The 20,342-nt window shown below is 41.1% G+C and overlaps 1 protein-coding gene across 1 annotated transcript; it reads left to right on the forward strand.

The window, feature by feature from the left end:
* The first annotated feature begins 4,288 nt into the window (after nucleotides 1-4,288).
* On the forward strand, nucleotides 4,289-19,287 carry LOC123488234 (protein TBATA-like). Its single transcript, XM_045219135.1, has 8 exons — nucleotides 4,289-4,476; nucleotides 4,623-4,796; nucleotides 13,740-13,828; nucleotides 14,041-14,169; nucleotides 16,192-16,273; nucleotides 16,542-16,707; nucleotides 16,800-16,843; nucleotides 18,803-19,287. The coding sequence occupies exons 1-8, from the start codon at nucleotides 4,314-4,316 to the stop codon at nucleotides 18,916-18,918; spliced, it is 963 nt and encodes a 320-aa protein (XP_045075070.1). The 5' UTR covers nucleotides 4,289-4,313; the 3' UTR covers nucleotides 18,919-19,287.
* The last annotated feature ends 1,055 nt before the right edge of the window (nucleotides 19,288-20,342 follow it).

Here is a 20,342-nt window from a genome sequence, read left to right on the forward strand (position 1 = left end):
ATGTTGAGCTGATGAACGCCTGTCATTCAGAGGACGTTGTCCTTCAGACAGTATATGCCAAACAAGCTAACAAAAATATGGCATCAAAAATATGGGCAGCATGTGATGCCACATCAAGCAATGTATGAATATGCAAGTTTACACTGGGAAGCCACCCGACGGAGTGCCTGAGAAAACCAGGGGATGCGGGTGGTGCTGGACATGAGTGAAGGGCTGCAAGGTCATAACATCACGTGTGACAACTTCTTCACATCCTACCCACTGGTGTTGAACTACAGAAGAGAAAGCTGACCATGGTTGGAACAATCAGAAAAAACAAACCTGAACTTCCCAGTGAGCTTCTGAAAATGCAGGGCAGAACTGTGCATTCCTCTAAATTTGCTTTCTCTGAAAAATCGCAACTGTTGTTTCATACTGCCCAAAGAAGAACAAGAATGTTCTGTGTAATGAGCACAGATGCACAAAGATGCATCGCTGAGTGCAAGAGAGGACATCAAGCCACAAATAATACTGATCACAATTCCACCAAAGGAGGAGTTGACAATTTGGATAAAGTCACAGCAACATATAGTTGTCAGCGCATGACATTTGCCCTGGCCTTTGGTGATTTTCTACAACATTGTGGATGTGTCTGCTTATACAATGCCTATGTCCTGTGGACTTGAAATCAACCAGCAATGGAATGGTGGCAAATTGTACCCGACGCCTTCGGCTTTTCCTAGGAGGAGCTCGGCAAAAAAGCTCATCACTCCCAAGATCCAGAGGAGAGTCCGGCCTCCTGGTCGACAGCAGCTGCATCTGTCGTCCAGAAAATTACAAGCTGGACCATCAACACATGCCTCCAATCAACCAGAATGTATCCAGTGGATACAGGCAGTGGCAAGAAACGGAAAAGATGCCAGCTCTGCCCCCTCGACAAGACAGTAAAACAAGCACCACTCTGTGTAGAATGCAACAAATACATCTGCAGAAAGCACACACACACATTGTGTTCAACATGTAGAGAGAAAGACTGAAGGGATAATATGGACCAATAGGGGGGGAAAAAACCTACTTGGGGAAACTGAAAAATCTTGTTTGTGAGAAAGGAAATATGTTTAATAGAAAGTTAGCAAAAATAGATACATCTTGCTACCATGGAAAGGTGGGTGCCTGTCAATTATGCAAATTCATGCAATAGGGCTGGGGGAGTTGACCAAACAAGTTCAAGTAAAGATTAGTTTCATATCCATTTCTAAATCCACTGTCAAAACGAGACACCAGGTGCGGTAGAGAGAGAGGGAGGGAGAGAGAGAGGGTCGAAAAAACAGCAGGTCCGGGACAAGGTAGCACGTCAGGTGAACAGGTCAGGGTTCCATAGCCACAGGCAGAAGAGTGGAAACTGGATCAGCAGCATGACCAGGTGGACTGGGGACGGGGACAGCCAGGAGTCATCAGGTGGACTGGGGACGGCCAGGAGTCATCAGGTGGACTGGGGACGGGGACAGCCAGGAGTCATCAGGTGGACTGGGGACAGCCAGGAGTCATCAGGTGGACTGGGGACAGCCAGGAGTCATCAGGTGGACTGGGGATGGGGACAGCCAGGAGTCATCAGGTGGACTGGGGACGGCCAGGAGTCATCAGGTGGATTGGGGACAGCCAGGAGTCATCAGGTGGACTGGGGACGGGGACAGCCAGGAGTCATCAGGTGGACTGGGGACGGCCAGGAGTCATCAGGTGGACTGGGGACAGCCAGGAGTTCAGGTGGACTGGGGACGGGGACAGCCAGGAGTCATCAGGTAGACTGGGGACAGCCAGGAGTCATCAGGTGACTGGGCGACGCCAGGAGTCATCAGGTGGACTGGGGACAGCCAGGAGTCATCAGGTGGACTGGGGACGGCCAGGAGTCATCAGGTGGACTGGGGACAGCCAGGAGTCATCAGGTGGACTGGGGACGGCCAGGAGTCATCAGGTGGACTGGGGACAGCCAGGGGTCATCAGGCCAGGTAGTCCTGAGGGCTCAGGTCCTCCGAGAGAGAGAGAGAGAGAGAGAGAGAGAGAGAGAGAGAGAGAGAGAGAGAGAGAGAGAGAGAGAGAGAGAGAGAGAGAGAGAGGAAGAGAGAGAGAGAGAGAGAGAGAGAGAGAGAGAGAGAGAGAGAGAGAGAGAGAGAGAGAGAGAGAGAGAGAGAAGGGAGAATTAGAGGGAGCATACAGTGGCTTGCGAAAGTATTCACCCCCCTTGGCATTTTTTCTATTTTGTTGCCTTACAACCTCGAATTAAAATGGATTTCTTGGGGGTTTGTATCATTTGATTTACACAACATGCCTACCACTTTGAAGATGCAAAATATCTTTTATTATGACACAAACAAGAAATAAGACAAAAAAACAGAAAACTTGAGCGTGCATAACTATTCACCCCCCAAAGTCAATACTTTGTAGAGCCACCTTTTGCAGCAATTACAGCTGCAAGTCTCTTGAGGTATCTCTATAAGCTTGGTACATCTAACCAGACAAGTGTTAAACAAATCAAAGTATATTTTTATTTGAGATTCTTCAAAATAGCCACCCTTTGCCTTGATGACAGCTTTGCACACTCTTGGCATTCTCTCAACCAGCTTCACCTGGAATGCTTTTCCAACAGTGTTGAAGGAGTTCCCACATATGCTGAGCACTTGTTGGCTGCTTTTCCTTCACTCTGCGGTCTGACTCATCATCTTAGAGTGGGACCTATCCAGGATAGACTCTAACAATGTCTTAGAGTGGGACCTATCCAGGATAGACTCTAACAATGTCTTAGAGTGGGACCTACCCAGGATAGACTCTAACAATGTCTTAGAGTGGGACCTATCCAGGATACACTCTAACAAGTGAGTGGCGCAGTGGTCTAAGGCACTGCATCGCAGTGCTAGCTGTGCCACTAGAGATCCTGGTTCGAATCCAGGCTCTGTCGTAGCCGGCCGCGACCGGAGACCCATGGGGGCGGCGCACAATTGGCAAGCGGCGTCCAGGGTAGAGGGAGGGAATGGCCGGCAGGGATGTTTGTAGAGCATGGCGTTTTGCAACGCCAGGGTTGTGGGTTCGATTCCCACGGGGTGCCAATATGAAAAAAAAAAATATATATATATATATAAAATGTATGCACTCACTAACTGTAAGTCGCTCTGGATAAGAGCGTCTGCTAAATGACTAAAATGTCAATGTAACAATGTCTTAGAGTGGGACCTATACAGGATACACTCTAACAATTCGGGAAATTGTTGAGGGTGAAACACCCAGCAGCGTTGCAGTTCTTGACACAAACCGGTGCGCCTGGCACCTTCTAACATACCCCGTTCAAAGGCACTTGAGTATTTTGTCTTTCCCATTCACCCTCTTAACGGCACACATACACAAACCATGGTACATACATACACAAAAAATGGTCTCGAGGTTTAAAAATCCTTCTTTAACCGGTCTCCTTCCCTTCATCTACACTGATTGAAGTAGATTTAACAGATTACATCAATAAGGAATTATTAGACTGACCGGGTGAATCCAGGTGAAAGCTATGTCATGGAAAGAGCAGGTGTTCTTAATGTTTCTATACTCAGTGTAGGTAATGGTGTGCAATTTGTGATGTAGCCTGTGTGTGGCCTCAAAATATAAATGGATTTATGCATTGGGTGCGAGTTACAGTACCCATTGTTAAAGATGCTGTTCTTTTTTATGTTGAGAGCTGAGTCTCCTAGCAACATGGTAAACATAGTCAGAGGCTGAAGACTGTGGAGAGGCTATGTGGAGTTTCTGAGGTAGGATAAGCTTTTACATGTTTTATTACAACTATATACTTCAGTATTTGTTATTTTTCATGTCTTGCTTAACAGAACAATAGGCCTATAGATCCGTAGTAAAATCATGAAGATATCTTTTAAATAAAAGTCCCTGATCACTAAATCTGCAATAACAACTTTGCCTACACAAAACTGTTATGAAGTCCACATGAAGTCTCAAGTTCCCATGACAACATGATAGTATGCATGCACTGGTTGTGCAGACTGTAAAATGACAAAGCTTTGGGTTGTACAGTGTGGAATTTAAATGTTACCGCTCAATGGCAATTGATCTGTCTCTAATAATACTTTAATAACATTTATTATACTGCCATTTAGCTTTTAACCAAAGCATCTTACAGTCACGCCTGGGAATCGAACCCACAACTCTGCAATTGCAAGCACCATGCTCTACCAACTTGAGCCATATCAACCCTGCATACCAACAATAAACTCTGTGATATTTCTCACAGATCATCATGTCAGTCTTCAAACAGCCCAGATCCATGTGGTGAAAAGAAAATGGCTGACAGGAACACAGGTCATCGCGATGATAATGTTATGCCGTCCACGGCTGACGTTTCCAACGTGGCCACTAGGGGCAGTCCACGCTTTGGAGCCTTGAGTCACCACTCCTTCTTTTCCAGACACAACCCTCACCCACACAGAGTCACACACATCCAAGGTGAGAGACCGCATCGGACCAAGGTTATGCCCAAAAATCGCACCCTATTCCATATATAGTGCACTACTTTAGACCAGTGCCCATAGGGAATAGGGTACCATTTGTGACTCAGCCTCTACTTTTTCTAATTTTCTTTTCTTCTATAGGTCTGAATGGGATTCCAGTATGCATGGTGAATGATGACTGGTACGTGACCACCTCACTCTTCCCCCATCCGCTCACCAAGAGCCAGGTATTCAGGACTAGTACAGGAGCACCTTTCTCCCTGCCTGCAGGACACAGCGTGTATGGGGGCAGATACAGAACCGGACACAGAACAGGTGAATTAATAGGGTTGCAAAACCTCCGGAAACTTTCCCCCAAAAAATTCCCAGGTTTTCCAGAATACCTGTTTAGAAGAATTACGGAATAAAAGAGGGAATACCGTAAACTGGAAATCTGGAATCTTCCAACCAGGATTTGTATTTATTATGTATTTAAGTCCCGTGTAGCTCAGTTGGTAGAGTATGGCGTTTGCAACACCAGGGTTGTGGGTTCGATTCCCACGGGGGGGCCAGTATGAAAATGTATGCACTCACTAACTGTAAGTCGCTCTGGATAAGAGCGTCTGCTAAATGACTAAAATGTAAATATAATTATGAATCCCCATTAGCTGCTTCCTCTTCCTGGGGTCTGGCAAAATTACGGCAGTTATACAATTTTAAAATACATTCCACAACAGATTTCACAACACACTGTGTGCCCTCAGGCCTCTACTCTACTACCACATTTCTATAACACAAAATCCATGTGTACATGTGTGTATAGTGCGTATGTTATCATGCGCATGTATACATCAAATCAAATCAAATGTTATTTATCACATGCGTCGAATACAACAGGTGAAGACATTAACCAACAATGCAGTTCAAGAAATTGCGTTAAGAAAATATTTACTGAATAAACTAAAGTCAAAAAATTAAATCAAACTAAAAAGTAACACAAGAAAATTACATAACAATAACGAGGCTATATACAGGGGGTACTGGTACCAAGTCAATGTGCAGGGGTACAGGTTAGTCGAGGTAATTTGTACATGTAGGTAGGGGTAAAGTGACTATACATAGATAATAGACAGCGAGTAGCAGCAGTGTAAAAACAAAGGGTCAATGTAAATAGTCCTGGTGGCCATTTGATGAATTGTTCAGGAGTCTTATGGCTTGGGGGTAGAAGCTGCTAAGGAGCCTTTTGGTCCTAGACTTGGCGCACCGGTACCGCTTGCTGTTCGGTAGCAGAGAGGTCAGTCTATGACTTGGGTGGCTGGAGTCTTTGACAATTTGTGGGGCATTCTCTGACACCGCCTGGTATATATACTACCATTCAAAAGTTTGGACACACCTACTCATTCAAGGGTTTTTCTATATTTTTACAATTTTTTACATTGTAGAATAATAGTGAAGACATCAAAACTATGAAATAACACATATGGAATCATGTAGTAAACAAAAAAGTGTTAAACAAATCAAAGTATATTATATATTTGAGAATCTTCAAATAGCCACCCTTTTCCTTGATGACAGCTTTGCACACTCTTGGCATTCTCTCAACCAGCTTCTCCTGGAATGCTTTTCCAACGGTCTTGAAGGAGTCCCCACAAATGCTGAGCACTTGTTGGCTGCTTTTCCTTCACTCTGTGGTCCGACTCATCCCAAACCATCTCAATTGGGTTGAGGTCGGGGGATTGTGGAGGCCAGGTCATCTGATGCAGCACTCCATCACTCTCCTTCTTGGTCAAATAGCCCTTACACAGCCTGGAGGTGTGTTGGTTCATTGTCCTGTTGAAAAACAAATGATAGTCCCACTAAGCCCAAACCAGATGGAATGGCGTATCGCTGTAGAATGCTGTGGTAGCCATTCTGGATAAGTGTGCCATGAATTCTAAATAAATCACAGACAGTGTCACCAGCAAAGCACCCCCACACCATAACACCTCCTCCTCCATGCTTTACGGTGGGAACTACATATGCAGGTCTCTTCTTATTATTGGTGTCCTTTAGTAGTGGTTTCTTTGCAGCAATTCAACCATGAAGGCCTGATTCACACAGTCTCCTCTGAACAGTTGATGTTGAGATGTGTCTGTTTCTTGAACTGCAATTTCTGAGGATGGTAACTCTAATTAACTTATCCTCTGCAGCAGAGTTAACTCTGGTCTTCCATTCCTGTGGCGGACCTCATGAGAGCCAGTTTCATCATAGCGCTTGACGGTTTCTGCGACTGCACTTGAAGAAACTTTCAAAGTTCTTGACATTTTCCGTTATGACTGACCTTCATGTCTTAAAGTAATGATGGACTGTCGTTTCTCTTTGCTTATTTGAGCTGTTCTTGCCATAATATGGACTTGGTATTTTACCAAATTGGGCTGTCTTCTGTATACCACCCCTACCTTGTCACAACAAAACTGATTGGCTCAAACGCATTAAAGAATGAATGAAATTCCACAAATTAACTTTTAAGAAGGCACACCTGTTAATTGAAATGCATTCCACGTGACTACCTCATTAAGCTTTTTTTTGGTTACTACATAATTCCGTATGTGTTATTTCATAGTTTTGATTGACTCAGCCTTATTGACAGCAGATCGGCAGTTCCAAAAGCTGCCAGAGACAAGGAATTCCACATGGGTTGTGTGTGCATGGTACACTACATTAGAACGGTTGTAGGATGGGAAGCGTCTGTAAAAAACTACAGGGGGAGGAGCAAACGGGTATAGAGAACACACACATAGTTGCCAAAGCTACAAAATAGCATAATTAGATCATCAGAAAATAACTAGGTAAGTGAGAGAAGGTGTGGAGCCTTCGGAGAACAACTCTGCATAACGTCTTTGTTTCGGCGACAGGCTTCACTTTGGAGACAACACCGCCGCTGATAAAACAGGGGAGACTGAAGTACCAGCACTAATTGCCTAGCAGAGGTGAAGAAAACACCCCCAACAATACAACAAGCCCACAAATTAGCAAGACTGTTACACAAATTGGCCTGAAACTAACCCAAGTCCACGACAACAGTCGTGAGCAATCAGACAGCAGTGATTAACTAGGCTGCTAGGTAAAGACAGCACCTACAAGACAATACCAACAGATACTATTGAATCAACTGTCCTACAAGACAATACCAACAGATACTATTGAATCAACTGTCCTACAAGACAATACCAACAGATACTATTGAATCAACTGTCCTACAAGACAATACCAACAGATACTATTGAATCAACTGTCCTACAAGACAATACCAACAGATACTATTGAATCAACTGTCCTACAAGACAATACCAACAGATACTATTGAATCACCTGCCCTATAAGACAATACCAACAGATACTATTGAATCACCTGTCCTATAAGACAATACCAACAGATACTATTGAATCACCTGTCCTATAAGACAATACCAACAGATACTATTGAATCAACTGTCCTACAAGACAATACCAACAGATACTATTGAATCAACTGCCCTATAAGACAATACCAACAGATACTATTGAATCAACTGTCCCTACAAGACAATACCAACAGATACTATTGAATCAACTGCCCTATAAGACAATACCAACAGATACTATTGAATCAACTGTCCTACAAAGACAATACCAACAGATACTATTGAATCAACTGCGCCTACAAGACAATACCAACAGATACTATTGAATCAACTGTCCTACAAGACAATACCAACAGATACTATTGAATCAACTGTCCTATAAGACAATACCAACAGATACTATTGAATCAACTGTCCTACAAGACAATACCAACAGATACTATTGAATCAACTGTCCTACAAGACAATACCAACAGATACTATTGAATCAACTGTCCTACAAGACAATACCAACAGATACTATTGAATCACCTGTCCTATAAGACAATACCAACAGATACTATTGAATCAACTGTCCTACAAGACAATACCAACAGATACTATTGAATCAACTGTCCTACAAGACAATACCAACAGATACTATTGAATCACCTGTCCTATAAGACAATACCAACAGATACTATTGAATCAACTGTCCTACAAGACAATACCAACAGATACTATTGAATCACCTGTCCTATAAGACAATACCAACAGATACTATTGAATCAACTGTCCTACAAGACAATACCAACAGATACTATTGAATCAACTGTCCTACAAGACAATACCAACAGATACTATTGAATCAACTGTCCTACAAGACAATACCAACAGATACTATTGAATCAACTGTCCTACAAGACAATACCAACAGATACTATTGAATCAACTGTCCTACAAGACAATACCAACAGATACTATTGAATCAACTGTCCTATAAGACAATACCAACAGATACTATTGAATCAACTGTCCTACAAGACAATACCAACAGATACTATTGAATCACCTGTCCTATAAGACAATACCAACAGATACTATTGAATCAACTGTCCTACAAGACAATACCAACAGATACTATTGAATCAACTGCCCTATAAGACAATACCAACAGATACTATTGAATCACCTGCCCTATAAGACAATACCAACAGATACTATTGAATCACCTGTCCTATAAGACAATACCAACAGATACTATTGAATCAACTGTCCTATAAGACAATACCAACAGATACTATTGAATCAACTGTCCTACAAGACAATACCAACAGATACTATTGAATCAACTGCCCTATAAGACAATACCAACAGATACTATTGAATCACCTGCCCTATAAGACAATACCAACAGATACTATTGAATCAACTGCCCTATAAGACAATACCAACAGATACTATTGAATCAACTGTCCTACAAGACAATACCAACAGATACTATTGAATCAACTGCCCTATAAGACAATACCAACAGATACTATTGAATCAACTGTCCTATAAGACAATACCAACAGATTAACACCAACACTTATTGAATAAAAATATATACTTGCTGCTCTTGTAGGAGCTGATATCTTTCCAAACTATAGATGGGCAGTTAAGTTTTTTATTTTATTTTTTACAAATAGTTACATAGCCTATATGGAAATAACAGACATGAGCCAAGCATGTTAACCTGTAGAATGGAATAGGTTATAGGACCTCTATGATTAGAGGTTATAAGAGGTCATAGGACCTCTATGATTAGAGGTTATAAGAGGTCATAGGACCTCTATGATTAGAGGTTATAGGAGGTTATAGGACCTCTATGATTAGAGGTTATAGGAGGTCATAGGACCTCTATGATTAGAGGTTATAGGAGGTTATAGGACCTCTATGATTAATTTCATGATGTCAGTTTTAACAGCTCAACATTGTCCATTTCAAACAGGGTTAAATATCCAGTTTTAGTAAAATTCAGCTTCAGTCCACAGGGGGGCACTGTGGTACTGTCAGAAGTTATGTGCTTTGGGCCTCCCGAGTGGCGCAGCGGTCTAAGGCACTGTATCGCGGTGCTTAAGGCGTCACTACAGACCCAGGTTCAAGCCCAGGCTGTGTCACAGCCGGCCGTGACCGGGAGACCCATGAGGCGGCGCATAATTGGCCCAGCATCGTCCGGGTTAGGGGATGGTTTGGCCGGCCTGGATTTTCTTGTCCCATTGCGATCTAGCGAATCCTTGTGGCGGGCCGGGCGCCTACAAGCTGACTTCGGTCGCCAGCTGGACGGTGTTTCCTCCGACACATTGGTGCGGTTGGCTTCCGGGTTAAGCGAACAGTGTGTCAAGAAGCAGTGCGGCTTGGCATGGTTGAGTTTCGGAGGACGCATGTCTCTCGACCTTCGCCTCTCCGGAGTCTGTAGGGGAGTTGCAGCGATGGGACAAGACTGTAACTACCGATTGGATATTGGAAATCACGAAATTGTGGAGAAAAAGGGCTAAAATAATAAAATAAAAAAGGAAATGCTTCAGTCAGAAAAAAGTCTGGTCTCAGCTAGCCAGTACCTACCAAGTAGTTAGCCAGCCAAGCTAGCTACAGAAACAAAACCCATCAAATAAACTCACTGGAAAAAACGTTTTTTCCTAATATCATGACTATTATCAATATCCTTAGCTTGCCTATTTCACTAAATATACTATTAAATAACTCTGACTGACACCCAAAAGCTTAAGGAATGGTGAGCGCTAATGCTAGCTTATTAGCAATGACCCTAAGCACACAGCCAAGACACTGCAGGAGTGGCTTCGGGACAAGTCTCTGAATGTCCATGAGTGGCCCAGCCAGAGCCCGGACATGAACCCGATCTAACATCTCTGGAGAGATGCTCTCCATCCAACCTGACAGAGCTTGAGAGGATCTGCAGAGAAGAATGGGAGAAACTCCCCAAATACAGGTGTGCCAAGCTTATAGCGTAATACCCAAGAAGACTTGAGGCTGTAATCGCTGCCAAAGGTGCTTCATCAAAGTACTGAGTAAAGGGTCTGAATACTTATGTAAATATGATATTTCAGTTTATTTAATTTAATAAATAATTTTTTTTAAATCTAAAAACCTGTTTTTGCTTTGTCATTAAGGGGTATTATGTGTAGTTTGAAGGGGGGGGGGGACAATTTAATCAAGTTTAGAATAAGGCTGTAACGTAACAAAATGTGGAAAAAGTCAAGGGGTCTGAATACTTTCCGAATGCACTGTATATAAACCCTGGATTGCTGATGCTATGTATTGGCCAATGAGAGGCTTTGAAGCCACCGGTCGGCCATATTGGCACTCCCCTGAAGAAACAGTCCTCCATAGGAATGAATGGAATTCTACATTATTTCAATTAAATGGACAAAATGACATGTATTTAAGTATTTTTTCATTGTTATAGTGGTGATGGTAACATTAGTACTTAAAAATATATATATTTTAAGGTAAATGTTTTCATATATATTTTTATTTTTATATTTAGCTCACATAATATCATTTAAAAGTATGCATGAAGGTATCTGTAATGGAATAAACGTGTCAAAAACAAATGTAGACATTTCTATCGTTTGTAGGCCAAGATGGAGGCGCGGTGCTTCAAAATAGTGCCCCCTGTCAGCTATATAGTGTATATATTATGTCAAAGTAAAACACTAATATCTTGATTACATTAGTATTCAACCAGTCAATACATGTTAGAATCACCTTTGGAAGTGATTACAGCTGTGAGTCTTAATGGGTAAGCCTCTAAGAGCTTGGCACACCTGGATTGTACAATATTTCCACATTATTCTTTGTAAAATTATTCAAGCTCTGTCAAGTTGATTGTTGATCATTGCTAGACAGCCATTTTCATGTCAAACCGATTTAAGCCAAAACTGTAACTAGGCCACTAAGGAACATTAAATGTTGTCTTGGTAAGCAACTCCAATGTATATTTGGCCTTGTGTTTTAGGTTATTGTCCTGCTGAAAGGTGAATTTGTTTCCCAGTGTCTGTTGGAAAGCAGACTGAACCAGGTTTTCCTCTAAGATTTTGCCTGTGCTTAGATTTTTTGCATTATTTTTTATCCTAAAAAACTCCCTAGTCCTTGCCGATGACAAGCATACCCATAATATGATGCAGCCACCACCATGCTTGAAAATATGAAGAGTGGTACTCAGTGAAGTGTTGTGTTGGATTTGCCCAAACATAACACTTTGTATTCAATACATAAAGTTAATTTCTTTGCCACTTTTTCTGCAGTTTTAATTTTAGTACCTTATTGCAAACAGGATGCTTGTTTTGGCATATTTTTATTCTGTACAGGCTTCCTTCTTTTCACTCTGTCATTTAGGTTAGTATTGCTACAAAGTGGTTGATCCATCCTCAGTTTTCTCCTATCACAGCCGTTAATAACTTGACCATGCTGAAAGGGATATTCAATGTCTGCTTTTTATTTTATTTTTACCCATCTACTAATAGGTGCCCATCTTTGCACACCTTCAAAGCAGAATTCTAGAATTCTTACATCCTCTTATTGTTATTTTATGGCTCTAGAGCTAAAACGATTTAAGCTATTAACACGAAGCCAACTTTCAAAATGTCCAGATTGCCCCAACTCAGATTGCATGAGAAAATATATTTTATAGTATTTATACTTTTGGAACTATAACAATATTTAAATGAGCTCCCAATGCATTTAAATTGGGAAAAAAGGGTCATAGACTTGAATGGTAAAAACAAAACTAATCTAGACCTATCTCCTCTTTCACCGTTTAAGCTAACGTTGAGATGTTCAGACTGGCCCAACTTAGATCGATTGTCAAGTGATTTTTGATCCTATATAAACTTTGTGAACTATAATGATTTTACATTTGCATAAAGTAACATGGGTTTAAATGAGAACCATAGGAATACAGTGGTAGATTTTCAAAATGGACCTGTTCCTTGGCCAATTAGGCAACAAGACCATCTTTTAAAAACATTTTGCATAACTATAACTATATATACGTTTGCATAAAGTATCTCACCAACATTAACTCTTGAACCGATCAAGCTCGAGACAACAAACCAACCTCCACATCATCAGGCTATCCTAACTTGAAATTCTTTAAAATCTTTATCAACTTTAACTATATAAATGTGAATATATTTGCATAAAATTCCTTACCAAAAGTAACTATTGGACCGATCAAGCTAGAGACACCAAACCAACTTTCATATGTTCAGGCTATCCTAACCTCAAATTTGTTAACTTTTATAAACTATTACTATTCAAATTAGCATACATTTGCATAGAATACCTAGCCAACAGTAACTCTTGAACCGTTCAGAGCTAGAGACATCAAACCAACTTTCACATGTTCAGGCTATCCTAACTTCAAATTATAAAAAATGTATATAAACTATAAACAGTGGTAATTAGCATGAATTAGCCTAAACCTTCATGGATTCAATGCCAGAACCCAGTAGTAGACATGTTAAATGCTACCGCTCTTTAACCATTTCAGCTACAAACATTACAACAATTTTACGATCTTCAAAACTTTTCAAAACCATAAATACTTTAAAACAAGCTAGCAAGCACACCATATTTTCTTCGGGAAATGTACTTTTCTAGTTTTTAATTAATTTGTAAACATTTCAAAAAAAATAATTCCACTTTGACAATATGGGGTTTTGTGTGTAGGCCAGTGACACACAATCTCAATGTAATACATTTTACATTCAGGCTGTAACACAACAAAATTTGAAAATAGTCAAGGGGCTGTTCAAAGTAGACATATAAAAAAAATGTAAAATGTAAATGTAAATATAAACAGGATTAAGTGAGATTTCACTGCTAATGCTCTTTCCTCTTTGGGTTAAAGCTCTGTTATCAGAAGCCTGGAAAGAGGAGTTGAAAGATCTGTCTGCAAAAATCAGCATTTCTACTCAGGACAGAAAGGACAAAAAAAATGTAAGTAATAAAAAAATAAAAATAATAATAATAATAACATTGGGATTGTTTTCTGCGTTATTTGGACAGGAGCTCTTGCTGAAATATCATGTTTGACCTTCTTTATTGTGTTTTTTCTATTCTGTGTGTGTGTGTGTGTGCTCGTGCATGAGTTGTGTGTGTGTGTGTGTGTGTGTGTGTGTGCGTGCATGTGTGTGTGTGTTACTATACAGGAGAATCGAGAGGAGGGTCTGGTCCGGAGGAAGACCCAGTACTCGGCCCAGACAGGGAGGATCATCCCTCCCTCCTCTCAGACCCACCGTCACCCCCCTGCCCCGGCTCTGCATGACCAGGAACTCATGGTACTGTACAGTCTTTCAGATTATCTGTAGAACCAAAGCAGTATATACATTTCATCTATTATTATTATTATTATTATTATTATTATTATTATTATTATTATTATTATTATTATTATTATTGTTATTACTATTATTGTTGTTATTATTATTATTATTGTTATTATTGTTATTATTATTATTATTACTATTTTTATTGTTATTGTTATTATTATTGATTATGTTATTATTGTTATTATTGTTGTTGTTATTATTATTATTGTTATTATTATTAATATTGTTATTGTTATTATTATAAATATTGTTATTGTTATTATTGTTATTATTGTTATTATTATTACTATTGTTATTATTATTATTATTATTATTGTTATTGTTATTGTTATCATTATTATTATTATTATTATTGTTATTATTATTGTTGTTATTATTATTATTATTGTTATTATTATTGTTATTGTCTGCAGTGCACTTCTCCTGCTCTAAAGGGGAGAGAAAAATGTTGTTAATGAAAGTATGTTGTTTTATCCCCCATTCTCCCTCTGTAAAACTTCAGATGAATTTAATTAAAAATGTATCTAAAATAAATACTGCTCTAAACTATCAATTTACCAAAGCAGATCAAAGACATAAGATACTGTTTTTGATGATGTGGTGTTGAACAACATCACTTTTGCTAAATAATAGAACAGCATCAATTTGTGATTATATTAATCAGAATAGACTGTCTGTGTTAGATTATGTGATTAGTTACCATCAGACCTTAAAAAAAGAATCAAAGCTACAGATTCTCAACAGAAATACAGAGAATTTGTGAGTTAATTTCAGACTAACAGACTTCACCAGAGGTAGGGCCCTGAGGCAATTACATCTCCATTTACAGAGCGAGAAACAAACTTTCTAGCCTCATTTATACCTGCCACTAACATGCCTTGTTTATACCTGCCACTAACATGCGTCCTTTGTCCTGATCTTGTCTGCATTCAGATTGTGCCCACATTATCTCAAATATGTCTACACACGGTTTCTCAACTCTCACCCAGCTGTATGCAACACAGTGCCTTCAGAAAGTATTCATACTTTATTTTTTTGTATTTTTTTATTTCACCTTTATTTAACCAGGTAAGCCAGTTGAGAACAAGTTCTCATTTACAACTGCAACCTGGCCAAGATAAAACAAAGCAGTGCGATAAAAACAACAACAAAACAGAGTTACATATGGGGTAAAACAAAACGTACAGTCAAACATTGTGACCAGATTTCTTGATCCCTCCCTGTATGCAAATTATTTGACAGCCATTCTTTCAAAATAGTATTTATTTGTTTGAAGGCTCAAATGCCGTAAGTCAATGGTGCCAACCGTCAATGATTTTAGAAGGCAGGATACTGATTATTTAAATGGTTTCACTGTCCAGATCCGTCTACACTTGTAAGAAAGCCATACACAATACGTGCCTGAATACCTCCGGAGGGGGTCAGGAAGATCACAATCAAATCACAATGCGTCTTTTAATCGTCTACACCTGTCTGAAATTGTGGGCACAATCAGAATGTGGACAGGATTAGGACAAAGGCTGCATGTTAGAACCAGGTATAAACAGGGCTGAAGATGTGTTTACCACACAATAATTAATCAATTTATTGAGATATCAAACAAATGTATTCAGTTTTTGTGTCACGCTGTCACCCTCTCCTCTCCTCCTCTCCTCCCTCTCCTCTCTCTCCTCTCCTCTCCCTCTCCTCTCCTTCCTCTCCTCTTCTCCTCCCCTCCCCCCCCTCCTCTCCCTCTCCTCTCCTCTCCTCTCCCTCTCCTCTCCCTCTCCTCTCCTCTCCTCTCCTCTCCTCTCCTCTCCTCTCCTCTCCTCTCCCTCCCTCCTCCCCTCCCTCCTCTCCTCTCCTCTCCTCCTCCCCCCCTCCTCTCCTCTCCTCCCTCTCCTCTCCTCCCCTCTCTCCTCTCCTCTCCCTCTCCCTCCTCTCCTCTCCTCCTCCTCTCCTCTCCTCTCCTCTCCTCTCTCCTCTTGACAGGTGCTGGAGCTGCTCTGTCAAATCCTTCAGACTGACTCCTTATCATTGGTCCAGCAGTGGCTGCTGCTTGCAGGCCAGAGGGGTAAAAAACATACAGATATGAGCTGTGTCCCAAATGGCATCCTTTTCAATCACATTTATCAATCAAATGTATTTATAAATCCCTTTTTACATCAGCAGATGCCACAAAGTGCTTAGTTAGAACCCAGTCTAAAACCCCAAAAGAGCAAGCAATGATTTATACTGCACTACTTTTAACCAGGGCCGAGAGAGAGAGAGAGAGAGAGAGAGAGAGAGACACCTGGTGATGGGGTTGATTCAGTGAATCTAACTCCTAGTTGACTCCCTAGAGAAGGACCTGGTGATGGGGTTGATTCAACAGGCCATGAAGGATAGTGACTTCCCCAGGCAGCAGAGGTTGGCTGAGGGCGAAGAGCCCAGACACCATCCACGCACCTCTTTGTCAGGCTGGGTGCTTACCAGCTGCGGACATAGAAAACTAAGACTTCATACCAGGTTGGTGTGGTTCACAAACCAACAGAAAAGGGTTTACCACGCTTTACAAGATTGATATAACCTGAAAATAAATGCTTTGTTTGCTTTCGCAGTTCATCCCGAATGCAGCTGCCAACCAGTAAGGAGGACAAACCAGGTAATGCTAAAGTTTCAGTTTGTCTTGAAGTTGAATGACATTATACTGTATAAGTTAACAGAAGCTATAGGCCTACTATGGGGGTTATATATTGGACTGAGTCCCCACTAGGCATGCTTACTGAACAGGTCCACGCGTACACACACACAGGCAGGTAGGACCTTACTTGACAGTAGCAACAAATTGAACCTTACTTGACAGCGGCTATCATACGGCACCTTACTTGACAGCAGCAATCATATGGTTCCTTACTTGACAGTGGCTATCATATGTGACCTTACTTGACAGTAGCTATCATATGGTGCCTTGCTTGACAGCAGCAATCATATGGTTCCTTACTTGACAGTGGCTATCATATGGGGCCTTACTTGACAGTGGCTATCATATGGGGCCTTACTTGACAGTGGCTATCATATGTGACCTTACTTGACAGTGACTTTCATATGATACCTTACTTGACAGTGGCTATCATATGGTACCTTACTTGACAGTGGCTATCATATGGTACCTTACTTGACAGTGGCTATCATATGTGACCTTACTTGACAGTAGCTATCATACGGCACCTTACTTGACAGTAGCTATCATATGCAACCTTACTTGACAGTGGCAGCTATTTGTGAGACCAAAATTCTGTTTGTATTTCATAGCAAGGGATGACACGTGGGCTGTGTCCCAATCAACAAGGCTGGTCATGGTTGGTCATGGTTAGATCATGGTTGGTCATGGTTGGTCATGGTTAGATCATGGTTGGTCATGGTTGGTCATGGTTAGATCATGGTTGGTCATGGTTAGATCATGGTTAGGTCATGGTTGGTCATGGTTAGATCATGGTTGGTCATGGTTGGTCATGGTTAGGTCATGGTTGGTCATGGTTGGTCATGGCTGGTCATGGTTGGTCATGGTTAGATCATGGTTGGTCATGGTTGGTCATGGTTGGTCATGGTTGGTCATGGTTAGATCATGGTTGGTCATGGTTAGATCATGGTTGGTCATGGTTGGTCATGGTTAGGTCATGGTTGGTCATGGTTAGATCATGGTTGGTCATGGTTGGTCATGGTTGGTCATGGTTAGGTCATGGTTGGTCATGGTTGGTCATGGTTGGTCATGGTTGGTCATGGTTAGATCATGGTTGGTCATGGTTAGATCATGGTTGGTCATGGTTAGATCATGGTTGGTCATAGTTAGATCATGGTTGGTCATGGTTGGTCATGGTTGGTCATTGTTGATCATGGTTGGTCATGGTTAAGTCATGGTTAGATCATGGTTGGTCATGGTTAGGTCATGGTTAGATCATGGTTGGTCATGGTTGGTCATGGTTGGTCATGGTTGGTCATGGTTAGATCATGGTTGGTCATTGTTAGGTCATGGTTAGATCATGGTTGGTCATATTTGGTCATGGTTAGGTCATGGTTGGTCATGGTTGGTCATGGTTGGTCATGGTTGGTCATGGTTAGATAATGGTTGGTCATGGTTAGGTCATGGTTAGGTCATGGTTGGTCATGGTTGGTCATGGTTAGATCATGGTTGGTCATGGTTGGTCATGGTTTGTCATGGTTGGTCATGGTTAGGTCATGGTTGGTCATGGTTGGTCATGGTTGGTCATGGTTAGATCATGGTTGGTCATGGTTGGTCATGGTTGGTCATGGTTAGTTTCATGGTTGTTCATGGTTTGTCATGGTTAGGTCATGGTTGGTCATGGTTGGTCATGGTTGGTCATGGTTAGATCATGGTTGGTCATGGTTAGGTCATGGTTGGTCATGGTTGGTCATGGTTGGTCATGGCTGGTCATGGTTGGTCATGGTTAGGTCATGGTTGGTCATGATTGGTCATGGTTAGGTCATGGTTGGTCATGGTTGGTCATGGTTGGTCATGGTTAGGTCATGGTTGGTCATGGTTAGGTAACATATTTGACTAGCTCTTCTCCTTTCCTCTCTAAGCTTCTGTTCTTTCTTCCAGAGAGGATTGGAGAAGCAGAGGTCCTTGAGGTCCACCCAGAAAGCCCGAAACCCCCCGAAACTAAGAAACATCTTCCCCAGGATGATCAGAATGAGCAGTGTGATCAGAATGATTAGACTTCCTTACATTCTAATGATTCTGTTTTCATAATTTAATGTGGTTAGTAGGAAGCCTCTTTCTGTATTCAGAACCATTCTCTGACTAGATATTCTGTATGATGTAACACCGTTGTCATGGTTCACTTCTCAAACAATTCTGAGCCAATTAAATCAGATTATTGTGCCCACTTTTGTTAGATTTTATTTGCTTGGCATACGTTCTGTTAGGCAATGTCTGGTCACAATGTGTGTCTAGATGCCTGAGACACGCAACGCCAGGCTAGGTTAACAGCAAACCGGATAATGACTTAGGTTGTTTATTTCACAATTATCTTTTAATTATATCTCTAATTTAGATATCAATAAAATAAAGCCATTATTGAACTATTCAGGTGTCCAGTCCATGTCATTGTAGCTAACTTTGTCTGCAGATTTTTATCAATTTTTTAATCATTGTTCAATTGCACACAAGGTCCAAAAGAAATTTGACTTCCGATTTTAACCCAGCCCCTCCAAAAGACACACATACATGTTTTTGGAGAGGTGCGTGGGGCTGCCACGCTGAGAGCTGTTGTAGGGGGGTTAAGTGCCTTGCTCAAGGGTATGACGGCAGGCAATGGCATCTATGATTTGATACCAGCACTTCCCAACAGATTTTTCCCGTCTGACCTGGGATTCGAACTGGTAACCCTCCGGTTGCCTGCCGATAGAGGACTCATTTTTGTATCTGTGCCGTCATGTCGTCTGTGACAGCACCATTGATGCTATATCCATCTGAAATAAGTAAATGTTCTTATTATGTTGTGTTTGAAAAAAGCGTAAAGCTAATATTAGGGATTTATCGCCACCTGTATTGCTGGAGTGCTGAACCAAATCTTGTGTCATTTATATGTGGTCCTCTGTAGCTCAGCTGGTAGAGCACGGCGCTTGTAACGCCAGGGTAGTGGGTTCGATCCCCGGGACCACCCATACACAAAAATGTATGCGCACATGACTGTAAGTCGCTTTGGATAAAAGCGTCTGCTAAATGGCATATTATTATTATATTATTATTATTATATATTGTGGCCACTAGATGGTGGTGATAAATCAAATAAAAGTTTATTGGTCACGTACACAGACTTGTAGATGTTAATGCAGGTGCATAATGCTTGTCTTTCTAGCTCCAACGGTGCAGTAATGTCCAGCAATAAAAAACTAACATACACACATAATCCAGAAATAAAATAAAACAAGGACATTAAAAATGATCTGATATATCCTGATTAAATAAGTTGTACTTTCAGCGTTCGAAATTCTCTTCATTTTTCTCTGTGAATCTCTTTGTTATATTTCTGGGAATCTGGGATGTAAGGAATTCACCAGTCCTGTAATAGTCTTATCCCTAAAAACATCCTCATCCCTAATACCACACCAGTAGCTTCCTAACGTTGAGGCCAGCT

This window comes from Coregonus clupeaformis, unplaced genomic scaffold, assembly GCF_020615455.1.
Source record: "Coregonus clupeaformis isolate EN_2021a unplaced genomic scaffold, ASM2061545v1 scaf2082, whole genome shotgun sequence".
Taxonomy (NCBI): Eukaryota; Metazoa; Chordata; class Actinopteri; order Salmoniformes; family Salmonidae; genus Coregonus; species Coregonus clupeaformis.